Genomic DNA, 20,623 nt, shown 5'->3' on the forward strand with positions numbered 1-20,623 from the left:
AAATGGTGGGCAAATTGAGAGTAGCCGGAAGTAGAATGACGTAGTAATTTCATGTGTAGAAATTAGAACCCGGAAGGGGAATATTATCATCCAGCCAGCATCCATAGAAAATCAGCAACATCCTCCACTGAATTTTTCATCGGTACTAAATTGCACATTTAAGACCACTTTTTTTATTCAAATTTGCACCCATTTCTCTGCAAGATGGTGTTGCGATTGTTCTACACATCAGTGACGTCCACTGTCGGGGTAAGGAATCTTTGTTTACATTTTTTGACAGTTCAATAATGCCACACCCACTTCTTAAAGATGAAGTCAAGTGTAGAAGGATCTTACGAATTGTTTATTTTAACATAACTATGCAGCACGGATTTATTTAACACATTTGGCTAGTAAGCTTGTTCTACGTTAGATGAAGATCTGCTGACAAATCTTGAAACTTGATAGTTTAGGTCATGGGTCAACTTTCAGTTTGATACATAATTGTAATTGTTGGTGTTTGTGTTAGTGCAATAGCACATGTAATGAAGAAGAAAGAATTGAACTCTTAGCTCGGTTATTTTGTATAAAACTGAAACTTATGGACATTGCTAATTTATATATGTGCTTAAATAGTCATGCATATATATAGTGTATCAAAAGGAGCAGTGTGGTTTCAAGGATTTATAAGTGGTTAGTCTTACACTTCTAAACACCATGCAAGATACCAATGAGCAGGGAATAAAAACCATCTTTCTCAAAAAGTACATGTTCTTGTCTAGCTTATCGAGTGAAGAACACCAATGTAAAGCTTAATTTTCATGACATATATCTAATCCTTGCTTGAAGGACTTAAGATTTAGAAGAAATGTCGCTATATATATATAAGGTATATCTTGATCTTGCCAAAGTTTTTAATTTTCACACCAGCGATTCAGGTTTTATTCCTGGTTGCAATTGGGACACTCAACACTTTGTTGTAGTTAATAGAAAACAAAGGTAGTTATTTCCTCAAATCAGAGCTAGATTGACTTCTGAATCATTATGTTACAATACATGTAAACTGAGATATAGACAGGAAATTGACTCTTATGCATACAGCAATATTATTCCAAAAACTTCCTATTAGTACTAAATTAATAGGAAATTAAAAAAAACCTAAAAGCAGCTAAAAGTTAAGCGTTGTGCATGTGCATGAGAAAAAGTTATCAAAGTAAAATGATGAATCTTTCCTAAAAGGTGTTATTTGGAATTTTATTCAACATGGGGGTCGCGGTGGCCGAGTGGTTAAGATGTCCTAGCATATTATCACAAGCCTTTCACCTCTGGGTCACTAGTTCAAATCCCATGTGGGTCAGTTGCCAGGTACTGACTGGTTTTTCTCCGGGTACTCCGGTTTTCTTCCACCATCAAACCTGGCATGTCCTTTTATATTTCGACCCTGGCAATTAATAGGACAGCAAACTAAAACAAACAAACCAAATCATTTAACATGTTTGGTTAGGAAATGCTGGCCATGGCTACATTAATTTTCCATATATGATATATTATATCAATGTTTTAAGATTTGAAAATTTATTTTATCATTGTTTGTTTTACAAATATTGACTTGGATGTACATGTACTTAGTGTTTGAACAGTTAAGCACATGGATGCAAGTTATAATGTTTTAAATGGTGTCATACATGAAGTCTGTTTTTGTAGAAATAATTGAATTGAAAAGTTTATAAACATGTTCATTGAATATTTTTTCAGCTTCAAAAGAAACAGGAACACATCAAGCAAGTACTGTCTGGTTATAAGCTTGAGTATGATATGATAGACATATGTGCACCTGAGAATGAAGAAGAAAAGAAATTTATGCGAGCCAATGCAAAGAGTCGAAAGACCGGCAGTGTTCCTCTTCCTCCTCAAATATTTAATGATGACACATACTGTGGGGTAAGCTTGTCACATTGGTGTTTAGTTTTATGTTCTAAGTGATGGCCTCCCCTTTATTTGTGTTGTATTGCCAAGGCTATATTACGATTGTGTTAATGTCCTAGTTGTAGAAGAAACTTTATTAATTAGCTAACTTGTTGCTATATACACAAATCACTTTACAGAAATCACTTTGTAGTATGACACATCGTATGCTTGTTAATTGAATTTTTGTAAGATTATGAAAAATTGAATAAGATAGCCCAGCGAACATCAGATTTGTAATTAACTGCTTTATCATGGAAGAAAAAAGAGAAAACAACTCATTCATAGCACCTGAATTTTATAACTTCTATAACAAATGGTAAAACAATGACTTATTACAGGATTATGAAGATTTCCAGGACGCAATAGAAGAAAATACTCTGAAGGTGTTGCTGAAGCTGGAGGATCAAGTGTCACAAGCAACAATCACTCTGTCGGTAAGGCCTTTATTCTACCGTTGGAATATTATATACATTAGATGTATTGTCAATCTGTCATTTTGTTGTACTATGTTTAGTTTCAAACTATTAGGTTTCATAAAAGAGGATAAAATTGATTTTGTAATGGAAATGTTTGTTTTACAGATTTGATTTCCTGAGATTTTATGAGATCTCATTAACACCTGAGTACCCATACATTTTGTTTTTTTTTGTTTTCATATATATGCTTATTGTTCAATTTTAGTTGTATACGTACATGTATTTATTGTTTGTTTTTGTGTATTGCTGTACATATTTTCTGTTACTTAATTAATTTGTTTATGTATTCACTGTTTACTGCCAAGTAGAAAAATAAAAAAAATGGTGTTCATCTCAAATCAAAATGCTGGAGTGAAAATATCCTTAGATATTTGTCAATATTGAACCTTTCAAGACTCAATCAAGCTTTCTTCATTATGTTTCAAAACTGTATCAAATTCCTAGATAGAATTCCTGTTTCACCATATTCATGAGTTTTTGTAAGATATTTTAGTTTAAGGTAGAAATTATAATGTATACCAGTCTGTGTATTAATTTTTGTTTATAAAAAAAGGCACAAAACCTGAATACTTGCCATGCTATATAGGATTTATTAGTTAGGTTATTTATACCCCTCCTTTAGGAATTTTCTAACTTTAATACATTCTGTCCATGTTGTACATCAGGATGACGAAGAAGAAAAGAAAGATGAGGTAAAAGCATGGGCATGGAGTTATTCCATACGGGGTTGTCATGGAGTTTTCAAATATCTGCAGACGTTTGATACCACCTGTATGAATGTGTGTGGATCTGTTATGTGATCCCAATGTTACACCCAAGATTTACCAAAATGCTAAACCTTCATGGTTTTAAAGGCATTTCTGATTGTTTGATTGACCCAAATAGAAAAGGCTCTTCATGTAAAGTTATTTATTGTAACAATATTGATCACCTCTATATTTAGTCGTTTACTATTTTAGAATGATAAATGGTGAAAATACTAACAGTTATATATGAATATACAATAATTTAGAGCTTGTGTTGTATGATATATACATATAAGATGTGTTTGTGTCCATTCATCTGACCTTTAGGCTTGTCTGTGCTCCATCTCCATTAATACTTAGTAAGGTAAATCCACTAAAGTGATATGTTAGGTTGTATAATACCAAAATCACTATGACCTATACTGTGTGTTGCATACTAAACTAGGTAAAACTATAGTACATTTTATTGATTGAAAAACTGAATAAATGTAAACTATAAAAAAAATAGGTCGCTGTGACCTATACTTTGTTCTTTGACCTCATCAATAAAAAAAACTAAAACTTGTATGAGCTCTAAATTGGTCGAAATGATATTTAGGTTACAAATCTATGTGCATGGTAAATCTTGCAAATTGACTGTTATAATAAGGCAAGCCTAATAGGTAATTACTGATGTTAATGCTGATCATGACCAAAACAGTTTGACCTTCACTGTAAATATATATTTACTAAAACTAATAGCAAGCAAACAAAAGTACCTATACAAATTAATACATGTACCGAGACAGAAAGTTGTGTACCCAACTTTAACACAAGCATGCTGAACTAATTACCAATTAGTTGATTGTGATGTGTAATAATGCTGCTATTCTATGCTGGTGTAAAATAAGGTACTATATATTAATCATTTATGAGACAGGTGGCTGATCAAATAGTACTGGTAAGAGGATATCTATCATAGGTGGATGTTAAATATTAAGAGGATATATTGTATTTAACATAAATTTCATTTTCGTAGTATTTTTAAAACATGACTATTTTGAAATGATTTAGATGATGAATATAACATAATTATCCTTGATAAGTTTCTATCCTTGTGTTTAGTGTAAAAGGGTATATATTTTCATATTCTTTTATCGATGGCAGTTCATGGTTAACATTTATCTAAATATAGAAAATAGCCAAAGAAGGAAAGGTATCAGTATTCCTGGCCTTTGCAGTCTTCTGAACATTATTTGTATCAAATGATCAGATTTCCTTTTTCAATTAGACATAATTTGTTGGGAATTGAAACCATATGTTAGCTACTAAATCATGTGCTGTTTTGGCTTATATTCAACAAATTTCTAGTAAGAAAACAGTCTACAGTTCCTTTAATTTGAGATTGCTCCTTTTTAGTGGAAACTAAATGGTCTGAAATAAAGTATCTGTTGCATTTCACAAGGAGATGTGGTTAACCCATTGTGTAATATATGACTGAAGCTCTGTGACCCAAGGTCACCCTCCATGTACCACTATTGATACTAGTAGTAGTGTTAGTGAAGGGACCATCAGCATTCCCTTTTACCACTACCACATGTAGATCATACCCTGTCTGGCACATGTATAGCTCTACTGCTCTGTTACAACTGGGACCTCATGTGTGAGCCTATTCCTCCCAGCATGATATTGATACCTATTTATGTTTTCACTGACAACTTTTATAATGACTTATTTTGTGATGTTAATGTAGATAAAAAAAACTATATCTTGTTTTGTTTTTATATTGTGAAACAAGATGAAAATGATAATATTTGTGAATTTTTGTAATTTATTGACTTGGCTCTCTAATGTTTGATCGGTTGATGGTATGTGTATAACCTTGTAATGTAGAAAGATAGTGAGATAGGGATGGTATATTACATGTAATTTGATCATAGGTATCTGGTTACATCAATGATACCCAGTAGTGTCTGCTCTAACATCATGTGTTCATTGGGGAGAGGGAATAGTTTGTACTCTATCACAGGAGGGATGCACTAGATTAGTGTAGTGGAAGATACACTAAGGCCAAACTTGAGTAAATGTTAGCTAGATCGTTATTGACTGGCACCAGTTGCAATAATTACCATGAGGCCAGACTAGTCTACATATTAGCTTCTTATTGTCTAGTATTTCTAACAGCACATACACATGTACAGTATATGCTGATAAGGCCAGACTTGTGTAAATATTATCTCTTAATTGTCTGAAATTATTACTACCATGTATAAGGCCAGACCTGTTTAATTGTGTGCTGAATATTGCAGGATCTCATGTCGCATACATTCATACATTATTCATAGTTACACTTTATAAGGGCTGGCATGTATATGTTAGTGTAAACAAAGTATTATGCAAGGTTGTTAGGGCAAACAAAGTATTGTGAAAGTTTCTTATGCCTTAAAACCTTTCTGAATGTTAAATGTTAAGATCATAGTAAACATAGGAATAACTACGTTTGGCCTAGAGTGCAGTATCTAATTATAGACCAGTGGAACACACACTGATTTATCCCACACGTGTCCGCCCACTATTTGTTACACATGTTGGTACATATATTGTTCCTCTGAGTCTGTAACAAGACTATTTATATAGATAACTCTTTAGGATGTCTCAGTCTTACAACATTATATAAAACTGTGCAGTATAATAAGTACTCTTATAATTAATTTATTGTGTTAATGTTTATAGTTTAAAACATCCATTGCAAAGTATTGCATTGTTAGCTTCATATAAAAGTTTGCTGTTGTACTTTACTGTACCGGGTATCTTAATTCTACATAATTGTTCAATGTATAGCTAAGATATTTAGAAAACCATGATCCCTTTCCTCCATCACCTAAGCTTTAGGCAATATATTTGTAGTTTAAAAATCATTTGAATTATTGGTTTGAGTAGAAAATTTGTTTGTTTGTTTGATTAATTTATGTCCTATTAACAGCTATGGTCAAAGAACTTATGATATCAGTTTTATATAAAGTAAATATGTTTTTGTAAATAATATATTGTTTTGTTCTGGGCTGATACCTGTTATTCTTTTCATTATGAATAAAATATTGTTAAAAAGGAAAAATACTTTATTAATGTAATACACATAGTGTTATGAAATTTCAAAAATTATCCATTTCTGAAAAAGTGAATTCCCATTAAAAACTGTTATTTTCCGCAGGTTTAATTTCTTTCCAGTAAACATCATTGAATCCCACCCAAATAATGTTGGTCTTATAAGTTATTGGTAGGGAGATAAAAGGCGTTGTGTTGTTATAGGAGAAAACACCCTTAATAGAGGATGTTGCTAAACAGGAGGCAGAGGAGAAAGAGGATGGAGACAAACAGGAAGAAACAGATGGAGAAAAACCAGCGGAGACTACAGAGGAAGGTTCTGAAACCAAGACTGATGACAGTTCTGAGGATAAGGCTAAGGAGGGTTCAGAGGTCAAGGCTGAAGGTGACACAGACGTCAAGGCTGAAGACGATTCTGAGGTCAAAGCTGAGGAAGGTTCAGAAGCAAAGGATGAGACTGTTGCTGGGGAGACCAGCGAGGAGGCCAAACCAGCGGAGGAGGAGGTGACATAGTGTGGCCTGAAGGCAGCATGTGGTTTAAACCTCTCTCCTCATATAACCACTCATCAATACAGGGACTGCCTGTGTTGTGCATGGAGTGATCTCCCCTTCCAATACCTATTTAATACTGATGATTGCAGTGATAACTGACTGATGCCCTCCTGATCATGATGAAGATACTGCCATTTGAGTGTGTTAGTTACCTGGACCCCCTTTTTCCTGTGTGCTGAGGGATCATTGTTAAAATTTGAATCTACTTTAATAGGACATTATTTATTCAGTTTTCAGATTTAATAGTCTCTCCTAGTTTTAATGAGCATGAACCATTTGAATTTAAAGTTTGAGTTGTTTGAACTGTTTGCCTGTATTTGTTTCAGATCTAAAATTAAATATGACATATATTAAGCCCTTAAGCACAATGATATTTTGAACATTGGATCAATTACTCACTGTAAAGGATTTTCTGAACTATGATAATGCTACTTTTGAAAAAAAAACTATTTATGAATAACTTAGATAAAACAAGATTAAGTCTCAACTGACCTATTTTTTACATCACCTGTTGTAAAATGTCTAGTGGTAAGCATTTTACAGTTTGACATAAAGTCAGATATTATAACAAGTAAGGGAAGTTAACTGGAATTCAGTATTTGTCATTGGTCATTTTATAGTATATTTAATCTTGGTTCTCTTTTAAGTGCTGTTCATTTCACTTGAAGCAGCACCGACAGATTGTATTACACTCTGAATGAGATACTGATATTCTATAATACATAGTTTATCTATCACAGCTGGGATCTCATAATGTTATGTCATGTGTGACCCAGTGAATACGTGCATTCAAGTGTGAAATTTCAAAAGTGAAATAGAGCAGAAAATGTTGATATATGACACCTCCACCCAGTAGTTTAAAGTTTTTCTGTCTGATGTGTGAAAAATGCTAAAAAAAAATCCTCTTGTGTTAGCAAACATGAAATGTGATGTAGTTGATGCATATTGGAATTATGAGCTTTGATCTCAATGCTGCAAGTTTTAAGAAGCAAATTGAGTTGTTTTACAGAAAATGTGTATGTAATAATATAAATATACTGACATGATTTTCAATCTGATAGGAAGCATCTTTGTATTTACCGTGGTAACATAATTTACATGTAAATGGACTACATAAATGTCATCAATATCATCAATTTTTCAAAGCTTTAATTTCTGTATTTATATTTATATCTTCTGAAGTCATCAATTTTGTGAGATATGATAATTACTAAAGAATTTGATATTTAAAGTGAATAGTCGGGCAAAGAAAACCAGTCTATATGCGTTCATTAGCCTTCCAAAAGTTCTCACATATTAATACGACGGTCAAGTTCTGCTTAGTTTCCAAATCTGACCATTAAAGTAAAGAAAAGTTAAAAACATTGAAAGCGAGGCTGCATGGAAATGTAACCACGGATATAGTGAGCCGGGAAGACGTTTTAGAATTTCCATACTTTAAATTAATTTCTTCGTACGCAGACAGATTTTGACGAGAGATTTTATTTTTCCATTTCATAAGAAATTATACTGGATACATTCACACCATTTTTACCGACTTTAGACATCCTTGCCCGACTGTTCACTTTAATTAAGAATGAAGAAAATGACATTACCTGTGTACATGTGTGTATTTTATCAAATGATTTGTTCAGAGTATGTTTTCTACTTTGTAGGACAGTAATTTACTGGTGTATATATTTATTACGTCAAATAATATTTGATAAGGATATAAATTTCCTTATATAATTCATTGGACATAATGAAGAATGTAATATATTGCAGCCATTTCTTACATGCTATACATACCTGTGTCAGTAGATCTAGATCATACTAGCATTCACCTGGAGAGGACACATGTTTAATAAAATTAGGATTATTTTTCACCTAAAAAAAACAATCTTGTGTTAACTTCTGATAGGAATCCAACTCGCAATAGTGTGTGTCTCAGTTACATCAAACATTACTGACAAGCCTTTATTAGGTATCTATATAGTGATAATCTATGACTGTGTTTATAGCCTAAGTTGCTAAGCATAATGTCATGTAAGGGTAGCGTTTTCTCACAGACTTCAGACAATCAAAATGTACGTTCAAGAGCAGATAACTCTGTTTTGTACAAAGATTATACACATTCTATAGATAATTCTTAGACTATAAAGTTTAAGTATTTTGGCTGTTTTTAGGGTTATGAACCAGACAAAAACTTAGAAAGGGTATTAGGAGTAATGTCATTAATCTTGTTTTCTAACAGTGGACTGGTCGATTATCAGGTTTAGTTATTGATTTGGGTAACAAGGTCGGGTAACAAGGTCAATCAAGGGGTTATATTTAACGCTTTAACGCTAATAACTGTTACATATGTTTATTGCTTTTAAAAATTCAGGAAAAAGTCGATGAGCAGGAAACTGATAAAACAGGTGAAGATTCAGCCGAGGAAAAAACTAATGAAAAGGTTAAGGACAAAGATATTGCAGAGGAAACTGCGAAAGATACTGATGACAGAGAGGGAAAATCTGATGATAAATGTACTGAACAAGATACCGAAAAAGTTTCTGAACAAGACTTTGATAAAGTTGATGATGACGATAAATCCGAGGATAAATTAGAGGATAAATCAGAAGATAAAACCGACGATAAATCTGATGACAAAGTAAATGTAGAAACATCAGATGATACGGATAAGAAGGATGAGGATGTAGTAATTGATAAAAAAGACGATGATGAAGAAAGCACAGCTAAATCTGATGAGGTATTTACACATGCCTGTTCTGTATATGACGCTCTAACTAACAGCGCTGGGTGGTTGTACGGTAGCTCTGTTTGGCTAGTGTAGACTAACAGCTAGTATTATGGTTTACTGTGAGCATTTCATTATCTGTGTAGTTTATATAAGTTTTATGTATTGGTAGTGAGCCACTGTCACCAATTTCTTTTGTTCAGTTAATTAATGTAATCTTCTTGACAGTGACTAGCATTAACCTGTCAAATAGACTCTTAAATTTAACATCAGCGATAGAGAAATGATTAATGTGTGTTAATATTAGTGTGTATGTTGAATGGCAGTTACAAATTATCTAGTTATTGAATGTATTTTAAATAAAAGTAAATAGATATGATAATAATGTTGAGTTTTGTCCTGCATGGGTGAATGTTTGCGATGCCACATGATATGTATATTGCGTCTTCCCCATTGACTGTTTTTGTGATATTCCTGCATTTTTGTCACTTTAGGAACCAGAAGAGAAAGTAAGTCTAAAAGCTGGCCATTATCATAGTGTTTCTTTAGTGAATATATATAGACCCTCTGTAACTAATACTGCACACACCTGATAATAGTAAAGCTGCTATTTGTTATTACTCATCGTAGTTCAATACTTAGTTATATAAATATGAGATATTTAGACAACTTTCAAAGTTCCTTCTTTTAGTTCTATTTCTTTGTTTTCTTTACTATTTATTTTCTTCCCTGTAATGGATACAGAATTTTCTACCATTATAACTGCCAGGTGTTACATGTAATACAACCTGGATGACACCAATTTCTAGTGACTTCCCTGTCTCTATCGGGGTATCATATTGTTAAGGTTTATGATGCATTTTCACAGGAGATTTCTATCATGTCATTCTTTTACAGCAAGTTTAAGTTATTGGTTACAAAACACAAGTTCAATAAATATTATATTTCCGAAATTAGTTATATATATATTGATAGGAAAATTCTGACAAGGTTTTTGGGTCAGTGTTCAAGAAATCTTTTTCTCTCGAGATATGCTTAACTCGTCATATGAGCAGTATACCTTAGTTCAAATAAATTTAATATACATTAAAAGCAGTGTCTCCTTCACATGTCATAATAACCTAAGCCAAGGACCATTAGCTGTCCTATATAGATCTTCCCTATATACAAGACAATATCAAAAGTAGTTATTCCCACGTGCACTTACACTCATTAAAATTTTCTGAAAGACTGATATCATACTAAGAAATAATTATTTGTGTATTTCTTTGTTTAATTGCTAAATGAAGTTTGCCAGTTATAAAGGCTAAAGCATTGCATTATAACTTGCTTTTTAAAGTCAAAGTTAATTTCATGCTGCACTACTTGAGCTTTTATTTGCAGGTTTTGTGACTTGATTATACACCATATATTTGATTTGCTAATAACTTTTTGAATTATGTATTTCATAACTATTTATATATTTTATTTCACAGAATTATTTGCATTTAATGCATGATCTATATTAAGAAATCAATAAATCAATACTGGTATACACATTTTAAAAAAATCTATTAATTAACAGTGTTCTTTTGATTGCAGCTTAAATTATTATCCCTGTTAATAACAAACTTTGTTAGATTTTAAGAATTAATCAAATTAACTATGACAATATTATATCAATTTACACTGAACAATACTGATTACAGCATAAGATATCATGTATTTATCAAATAAAAGGTACAAAAAGAGGCTACCCCTGAACCTGCAAAGGAACCCACACCACCACCAAAAGAACCCACACCACCACCAAAAGAACCCACACCACCTAAGGAACCAACACCACCCCCTAAGGAACCAACGCCCCCACCTAAGGAACCAACGCCACCTCCTAAGGAACCAACACCTCCCCCTAAGGAACCGACACCACCTCCCAAAGAACCGACGCCTCCACCCAAAGAACCTACACCACCTCCTAAACAGCCGTCTCCAGAACCAGTGGTTGACTGGGAACCAGAGGACAACTCTTTGGAGGCGAGGAGAAGGAGACGGGCAGCTGAGAGGGCCGCGAAGGCTGCTGCAGCTGGAGAGGAGGCAGAAGAAGATCCTTCAGAGAGGAGGAGGCGGAGAAGAGAGGAACGCGATACCGAGGACACAAGTGGGGAGTCGGCAGCCGAGAGGCGTAGGAGGAGGAGGAGAGGTTATGATGACTAGATACAAAGGTATACAGCATCCAATCTAGTGTGATGTGCTGCATTTAGTGGAGATGTGCATCCCTGGACTACTAGCATTAGTGTATGCTAGTCATTAACAGCATGGTCCTGATAAAGCATGCACAAGTTTGACCTGTGTGTGTGTGGATATAATCAAGAAATGACAAGAAGTTTTACCACGCCTCCGTTGTTGGTTTACAATTTACAATTAATTTGTCACAAACCTGTGTTGAAAGTTCTGCTGAGAATGGAAATGTTTGTTAGATTTGATGGTAAGTATTGAGATACACAGAACCTTTAAAACCTACTTAAGTTGATACTAATTAGCATGTATATTCTGTGTCCTGATGCCATTGTGTTTAGCTGCATACATTTTAATTGACGACATGAAACAAAGTTTTTATGGAACAGAAATCATGAGAAGATAACAGCATGGGAAAAATGTCCTTTTCAGGCACCAATGTGTGTCTATACGACTATGATATGTCTGTGTGTATTTGTGTGTTCTAATTATGTGTGCATGGAGAATGAACATTACAAATGAATCTCTTCACTAGTTTTGTTTTCTAGATGTGGGCAGTGGGTGAGGAATTTCTTATATGAAATTTCTGAGATTCATTTGTAACTAAATTAATGAGAATGCTTTGATTTTATAAATAAAATATTGAAATTGAAATGAGTTCTCTTGTTTATGTGCTAACAGTATGTGAATGAAGAGTATGTTTAGAATTTAATTGCAACTCAGAAGTGTGATGTTATAGAATGTAAAAATTGACATTAATTGCACTTAATACAGATACTGTACTAAACATTGTTAAGATTAAGAAATTATGATTAGTAGATCAGATAAATACTTGTCTTTGTCTTTTTTCCTGCTATTTTTAATGTTTAATATTGTGTGATGTAGCTGTGTATAAGTACACTGGAATAATCTATTGTTTGTTTTTTCTGATTTTGACTTCTGCTAATTTTCTTTAGAAGTATTTGCCAGCAGACATAGTGGCTACTATGTACTTTCTCTTTATGAACACCTTTAGCAAGCTTTGTGCCTTCAATGCAGACTGACAATATGGAATCAGTTGTACCTCTGAAATAGCTTTAAATCCTCTATTTTTAGGTCATCTGACCGAAGGTCAGGATGACCTATTGTCATGTCTTTTGTCCGTCGTCGTGCGCCGTCCTCCGTCCGCCGTGGGCCGTGCGTCGTGCGTAAGACTATTTATGCAAAAGCCTACTCCTCCTTCATCCTTCGATGGATTTCATCCATATTTGGTTTGAAACATCGTTGGGGAAGGACAATCATATTTTATATAAATGAACCTGGTCCGACCCCTAGGGGCTGAGGGGTGGGGCCCCAAAAGGACAAAATTTCTTATTTTAAGCTTTAAAATCCTACTCCTCCTTCATCCTTGTGTTGATTTCATTCATATTTGGTGTGAAACTTTATTAGGGAAGGACCATCATATTTTATATAAATGAGCCTGGTCTGACCCCTAGGGGCTGAGGGGTGGGGCCCCAAAAGGGCAAATTTTCTTAATTTTAGCTTTAAAATCCTACTCCTCCTTCATCCTTGGATGGATTTCATCCATATTTGGTGTGAAACATTATTAGGGAAGGACAATCATATGTTTTATAAGTGAGCTTAGTCCGACCCCTAGGGGCTGAGGGGTGGGGCCCCAAAGGGCAAATTTTCTTATTTTAGCTTTAAAATCCTACTCCTCCTTCATCCTTGGATGGATTTCATCCATATTTGGTGTGAAACATCAATGGGGAAGGACAATCATATTTTATATATATGAGCCTGGTCCGACCCCTAGGGGCTGAGGGGTGGGGCCCCAAAGGGCAAATTTTCTTATTTTAGCTTTAAAATCCTACTCCTCCTTCATCCTTGGATGGATTTCATCCATATTTGGTGTGAAACATCATTGGGGAAGGACAATCATATTCTACATAAATGAGATAGGTCAGAACCCTAGGGGCTGAGAAGTGGGGCCCCAAAAGGGCAAATTTTCTAAATTTTAGCTTTAAAATCCTACTCCTCCTTCATCCTTAGATGGATTTCATCCATATTTGGTGTGAAATATCATTGGGGAAGGACAATCATATGTTATATAAATGAGCCTGGTCAGACCCCTAGGGGCTGAAGGGTGGGGCCCCAAAAGGGCAAATTTTCTTAATTTTAGCTTTAAAATCCTACTCCTCCTTCATCCTTGGATGAATTTCATCCATATTTGGTGTGAAACATCATTGGGAAAGGACAATCATATTTTATATAAATGAGTATGGTCCGACCCCTAGGGGCTGAGGGGTGGGGCCCCAAAAGGCCAAATTTTCTTAATTTGAGCTGGCCCACGTCCTGTTTTCAGGTTTCGGTCTCCGATCTCAATAAAAATTGGTCTATAGAGGTTTTAATTGATGCCGAACAACATGCAAACATTTTCGTAAAGATTTTGGTATTCCAAGATGGCCACTGGCCCACTTCCTGTTTTAAGGTTCAGTTTACGATCTCAGTGAAAATTGGGGTTTTGATTGATTCAGAAGGGGGAAATTTAGGTGAGGACAATCATATTTTATAAAGGACGGAGCCAAGATCCATGAGGATAGTACGGCGGAGGAGCTTTGCTGAAATTTGGCTTTAAAATCTGACTCCTCCTTATATTAATCCTTAAATGGGTTACAACCATATATGGATGAAGGGCTACCAAGTTTGTTCAACAAATGACATTTACCTTTTTCAGAAACTTACATGTTCCTTGTATTGTTTATATTAATCGTTAACCAATACTTTATACTGTGACTTTGTTATTTTGTGCCATGAGTCAGATGACCGTTAAGGCCCATGGGCCTCTTGTTTTTAAAAGCTTAAGTTCTATAAAGCTTCTATACAATTTGATTTACATTTGATAACTTAATTATTGTGATTTCTACAGGCTTACATTTAATGAAGCTGATCATCTGAATGATTTACACATGTAATGAATTATTGATTGTTGTTTCTACTGTAAACCATTTTATTTCTGGTAGGTACATATTTTCGTGTAATTCCACCAAAGAACCAAAGAATATGAATTACGCAAATAATTATATAAACGTATGAATGCATAATATTGTTTAGTAAGAGCCTTGCAAATTTATATATTCCTGAATATGTAAATAATGAAATATTGTATACACAGAAATAAAGTGGTTTACTGTAGTGAGTAGTTACATTGTAATATTGAATGTCTTATTTTATATGACACTGGGAAATGGCATGGCACTCCACATCATATGGCCATGGTCACACAAACATGTATCTCTTCTACATATATATCTACACTATTCTTTATCTTAGAGGCTATGGGAGCACCTGTACCTAAATCAACTCATCTTTATAGTCGAAGATCATTAATTGTAAAAATCTATTTTTCACTTGTATCTCTTTGTTACTGAATAGAGTGTAAAGAGATTGATTCCATAAGACAGATTGAAAAAAAAAATAACAAAAAAAACCAACTTATACCAGTTAGTGTATCTTCCTGTTTGGTAAGTGCTGTTATGAATTAATGTCAGTTTGATTCATCATTTAATATAAGTTAATTAACCTATAAAGAAATGTGATACCTTTTTTCTTGCATCACATGTGTTTGTGTTTTCCAGGTGAAACCAGATGAAGAGCAGCAGCAAGTTCAGGAGTAAATATATTGGTAAGTATTTAAAACAGGAGTAAATATATTGGTTAGTGTTTAAAACAGGAGTAAATATATTGGTAAGTGTTTAAAACAGGAGTAAATATATTGGTAAGTGTTTAAACAGGATTAAATATATTGGTAAATCTTTAAAACAGATGTAAATATATTGGTAAATCTTTAAAACAGAAAAAAAGGAGTAAATATATTGGTAAGTGTTTAAAACAAGAGTAAATATATATTGGTAAGTGTTGAAAACAGGAGTAAATATATTGGTAAGTGTTGAAAACAGGAGTAAATATATTGGTGAGTGTTGAAAACAGGAGTAAATATATTGGTAAATGTTTAATATAGGAGTAACTATATTGGTAAGTGTTTAAAATTGGTAAATGTTTAAAACAGGAGTAAATATATTGGTAAATGTTTAAAATGGAATAAATATATTGGTTAGTGTTTAAAACAGAAAGCAGGAGTAAATATATTGGTAAATGTTTAAAACAGAAAACAGGAGTAAATAAATTGGTAAGTGTTTAAAATAGGAGTTATTTGAGGAAATATATTGGTAAATGATCAAAACAGGAGTAACTTTATTGGTAAATGTTCAGAACAGGAGTAACTATACTGGTAAATGTTCAAACCAGAGTACTGCAGATCAAAACTGTGTATTATCCTTTCATATTCATCAGCAGGAAAACAAAAACTTGCCTTTGTAAATGAAGTCTTGTTTAGCTGAAAATCTATTGCCATCCCCATGACATTACATTTACCCTACTCCTTTTGATGAATCAGAGTTCCTTCCCCTTGCTTTACTCTCTCATTACAGTACACGTATTTAATGTTATTAAAATCAGGTGATACCCAGAAAGAACAGGTGCAGATAAGGACTAAAAAAACCATCATATGTAGTCTAACTACTCTGGTGATGATCGTTGGTAGTGAGGGCAATATCGGCAACAATGTAAAATGGAATTTATTGTAAAATGTAATCACTTGTTCAATACACTCTCTATTAAATATTATGTCAGATCTGCTATTTAAGTCCCTGTCTGTCATGCCAAGAGCTCATTATACCTGGCTAATCATCAGTCAGCGTATTATATATAGCTTTATAACTTGATAGAAGAAGACAGCTATGTTATAACCTTGACAGAATAGTCTGACCTTTTCATCTTGTTATTACAGAAGTGTATGGCCAGCAGTTCCCTTCGCCCTTCCAAGTCTCCATGTTGCGCATCCCTGCCAGTGGACACAGATCCCAAAGTCTTGGAAAAATAGCCAACAGGAAAACACTGGAAATATTAGTATTATAGAGAGTAAACCAGGCACTGCTGTGTGGTCTCGAGCAATGTTTAACTGTTAGGCGATTTCGCAGTTTTTTTTTACACATTTTTAGCAATGTTTGATAAGCTATACTATAAGGGTACTGCTTTCTTTAAAAATAATATTGATAGAGAAGATGGAAAGGGATCGTTTAAAGGCTGCATTATACCATGCTAATACTTGTGTTCAGAAGAGGAAATATCTTTTGCATTATCTTTGCCTAGCTATAACAAGTTTCACAGTATCAATTGCTGATTTGTGTTTCTTGTTGACCTAACCACTTTTAAACCTTTAGATTATATATATATATATATTTGAAAACAACAAGTTAAGATTTTGTGTATTTCTTTATTTTATGTTTACATCATGCTACATGTGATTGGTACTGTAAAAGAGATTAGCCATATATGGATGATTCACATGGATTGTTTGTTGAGTGTATTTTGATATAAGAGGCTTTCTGATGGGTTGAAATGGTCATTTTGAAATGAAAAAGAACAATATTACAAATGAGAGTTAATACTAATAATGTAGCCTGAAGTTACTTATAGATGTATGTATTTGCTCAAAATAGTTTTGCTCTTCATCTTGACTCTTAATTTGCCAAAGTGTGTATAGTGTCATTTTATTTGATATTCCCAACAACTGGTGCTCTTGATTTATAGTTTCTTTTTCAATGATTTTTTTTTAAAATTATTATGAAGAAAAAAACTTTGAAGTGTTTTAAGATGTCATTTGTAGTTTTGGTATAAAGTGACATGTGAATTTAGTACATGTCTAAATAAGGATATAATAAACGCCAATGACCACATAACATGTATACAAAATAAAACCACCATCCAAACTAATTATACTTAATTATCTCCCTTGAAAGAACTCTCCTACCATGCATAAATAGTATTCCTTTTGCAATATTTAATTTGTACTTTTGTTTTTGAATGTTTGACCTGTCTAAGAATAGTACATAATATGATATGTACCTGTGAACTGCTTTATGTAATATCTCATGACATGAACCTATTTTATTTATTTTTGAATTGTTTTGTTTACCTGTGTAACCTAAGGTCTGTTGATTCTCTTCATTCCATATATTATTTCAATGATGTAACATATTTCTGGAGTTAGAAATGAATTACAAGCATTGTAGCTAGATTAGAATTATATAATCTCATTGATATTTGTATGATAAAGTTTTGATTTATTATGGTTTTTTCTATTTTAGTGTTCTGTAGTGCTTATGCCATGTTCTGCCTTTTTCTCTGATAATAGCAAATGCACGGTCCGAAGTATATTGTGTGAAAATATTACACAACATGTAATTTATTTTCACAATTGTAAAGCTTCAATTCCAGTGCAGTTGATTGAGAAAATATATATAAACAAATTACATGTAGGAATGATTATTATATAGCTTGCCAGATCCATTTCATAAAATTTTAATGTGATGTACATGAATATAAATTTTAATCAGTTATGAATATGTATCAAGTAGAATATGTAGTAAGTGATAATATAAATATCATGAATATGCATAAAACAATAATATGAATATCATGAATTTGTAATTTTCTCCTTAAATGGTTGGACAAAACAACACTTGATCAGGTAGTCTAATTATATACTAGTCATGTATAGTTTTAATAGAAACAGTCTGCCACATTTCGGCTTGGTCAGTTATCATATTAACCTCGGTATTATCACCCTATAATTGACTGTACATCCATGCAAACTTAATCTGCACCAATAATAATGTTTTATTTACATACTCATAAGCAGGATTCGCATATCAGTAGCTGCTGCCATAATCAACTGAAATCAAAGTCACCTTGTCATATCTTTTGCTTTTCCTGCAATACTGAAAAGAGCAAGCACTTGTCATCAATCAAAATTCAATTTTTGTAGAGAGTTAACTCCCTTCATACAGAGTATGTATTGGTATTTTTTGTTTTGATCAGAAGTAGGCAACAATGCTCTTCTGAAGTCATGAGATAATTTTCAGACACAAGATCATATTATTCTAGCGAGATCAGTGATAAAAGGAGCATTAATTTCATAGGCTGTTTAGTTTTGAATTCTGTATTTTGTCGATAGTTTACCCTCAGCCCATTGTAAGGTAAATCAATATCAGTGCAATATTCTTTCTTACTCATTATCTGTCACTGTGTAATGCAGCATACTGGCAACCACTCAACCCAATCCAGGAAAGACAAAATAATTCTAGATGCCAATAGTCTTATAATGGATGAATTTATCTCCATGAAAATGTTAACATTAAAAATCTGTTTTCCTGATTTTAATTAGAACAAACAAATGGATTCCTTCTGGTCTTCAATGTTATGAAAGGAAAACATTTAGCAAAGAGAGAAGGCTTGTAAGGTAGTATATAGCTCCATTTCTTTGTTTTGCCCACCTATCAGTTGTGAAATATACCCGATATTTTATTACTATAGATCCACTCGGTCGGGATGTAGTGTTGGAGAACGAGTTTAGATAGGCTTACTCAGGTCATGCATACATTAGGTGCTATTTTCGGTATGATGTTTGCAATGGCTTAATTATCACTACATTGGAGTTTTATTTTGTCAGTGAGCAAAACTATTGTTCTTTTTACCAAACCTTGTATGACCAAGGATAGGGCAGTGAAACCTACAAACAAAACCTACCAGATTTTGTCTCAAGTCATTTATACATTATCAAGCACTATATCAGAAGCAAGTACTTAAAGAATTATGTACATAGAATTGTTTGTATATGTGATATTACATCATATAAAATTAAGAACCAGTAGATACATAACCATTAACGTGATACTTGTAACATGTTATAATGCGGGTTTGTTTTGAGATTTGAGAAAATCTACGAAAGATAAAGTCTATGTATCTGTAGTAATCTACCATCACTAGTGCTATGTTTAAGTGTTGAAAGTTAATGTTTCCTTATAAACTTACAAATGTTTATTGTTTATAAAGTTTTAATTGATCTTAGTTTCGAGAGTGTCAACTTTGAAGAAATATGTTGGAAGCGAGACAATCTTTACTGATATAACATTCCAGAGAGGAATTGATTTTACTGTCATCTGTACCATTGACATAGTCCCATACCATCTTTTATAGGTGGACCAAATATACTGTCTCGGATAACTGGTATTTTACACTTCTGACCAAATTAAACCCACAACAGTTAACCATCAATAACAATATTGTTAAAAATTTAGAGAGAACAAAATGATGCTCAAACAATAACAGTGTTGATAAATATACTTTAATCTGACTTTCATAACAAAATTACATATTCCCCCCTTAAATTTACTTGATGGCCATCACGTTTCGTGGTTACGATATGATATTGGAATTCAGGGTTAATGGAGTGGGATATTGTTAATGCTGTCTCTTCGTCTGCTTGCTTAGTTTTCTACCCTCTAGTGTGGAAGTCCGTTAGTGATGAGAGAATGGCTTGCTAGGTCATGGGTTCGGATTTATCGGTAAAAATTGGAATCATTTTTCATTTCAGTTTCCAGCAATGTTAGTATGATATTACAACCTGGCTGAATACTTATAAACCAAATTGCTAACACACAAAGAATGCTATTTCATTTCATATAGATGTAGCAGCTCACCCATCTTGATAAGCTTTGGGACATTGTGCTTACAAACTGAAATGAAAATGTTCTAGTCTTTAGATATATTTCTCCAAGACTTTGATTTGAGTTGGTTTTTCCCCCAAAGTCACAATGACAGTTTATGTATTATTTTATCGAATTGAAACATGCCAACCAGTGTGTATTGTATTAATTAAACAATGTACCAAATATCTTTTGTCTTCTGTTGTATTTTTTTGAAAAGTTACAGTTTAGGAATATTGATACAGTAGTGAAATTTTGGAATTCAGATGCCAGTTCTAGAATGCTGATGACAGGTTT

At 33.3% G+C, this 20,623-nt stretch overlaps 1 protein-coding gene across 4 annotated transcripts; it reads left to right on the plus strand.

The window, feature by feature from the left end:
- The first annotated feature begins 47 nt into the window (after positions 1 to 47).
- LOC138333186 (SH3 domain-binding glutamic acid-rich protein-like) lies at positions 48 to 20,514 on the plus strand. Of its 4 annotated transcripts, none has more exons than XM_069281399.1 (10): positions 48 to 249; positions 1,735 to 1,920; positions 2,286 to 2,381; positions 3,089 to 3,115; positions 6,494 to 6,757; positions 9,171 to 9,536; positions 10,019 to 10,033; positions 11,244 to 11,725; positions 15,356 to 15,402; positions 16,567 to 20,514. In XM_069281399.1, exons 1-8 carry the CDS (start codon positions 205 to 207, stop codon positions 11,715 to 11,717), a joined length of 1,473 nt encoding a protein of 490 aa, XP_069137500.1. In that variant the 5' UTR covers positions 48 to 204; the 3' UTR covers positions 11,718 to 11,725; positions 15,356 to 15,402; positions 16,567 to 20,514. The 4 variants fall into 4 exon arrangements, with proteins under 4 accessions (XP_069137500.1, XP_069137479.1, XP_069137490.1 ...); XM_069281378.1 differs by having other exon boundaries at positions 49 to 249; positions 6,458 to 6,757; XM_069281389.1 differs by lacking the exon at positions 10,019 to 10,033 and having other exon boundaries at positions 49 to 249; positions 6,458 to 6,757.
- Positions 20,515 to 20,623: the final 109 nt, after the last annotated feature.

This window comes from Argopecten irradians, chromosome 1 (assembly GCF_041381155.1).
Source record: "Argopecten irradians isolate NY chromosome 1, Ai_NY, whole genome shotgun sequence".
Classification (NCBI taxonomy): domain Eukaryota; kingdom Metazoa; phylum Mollusca; class Bivalvia; order Pectinida; family Pectinidae; genus Argopecten; species Argopecten irradians.

Bases quoted from the DNA above. Each gene is read 5' to 3' on its own strand.
- LOC138333186 (XM_069281378.1), top strand. From the start codon at position 205: ATGGTGTTGCGATTGTTCTACACATCAGTGACGTCCACTGTCGGG. The intron at 250-1,734 runs GTAAGGAATCTT...ATATTTTTTCAG, and splicing joins CAGTGACGTCCACTGTCGGG to CTTCAAAAGAAACAGGAACA. The intron at 6,758-9,170 runs GTGACATAGTGT...TTAAAAATTCAG, and splicing joins CCAAACCAGCGGAGGAGGAG to GAAAAAGTCGATGAGCAGGA.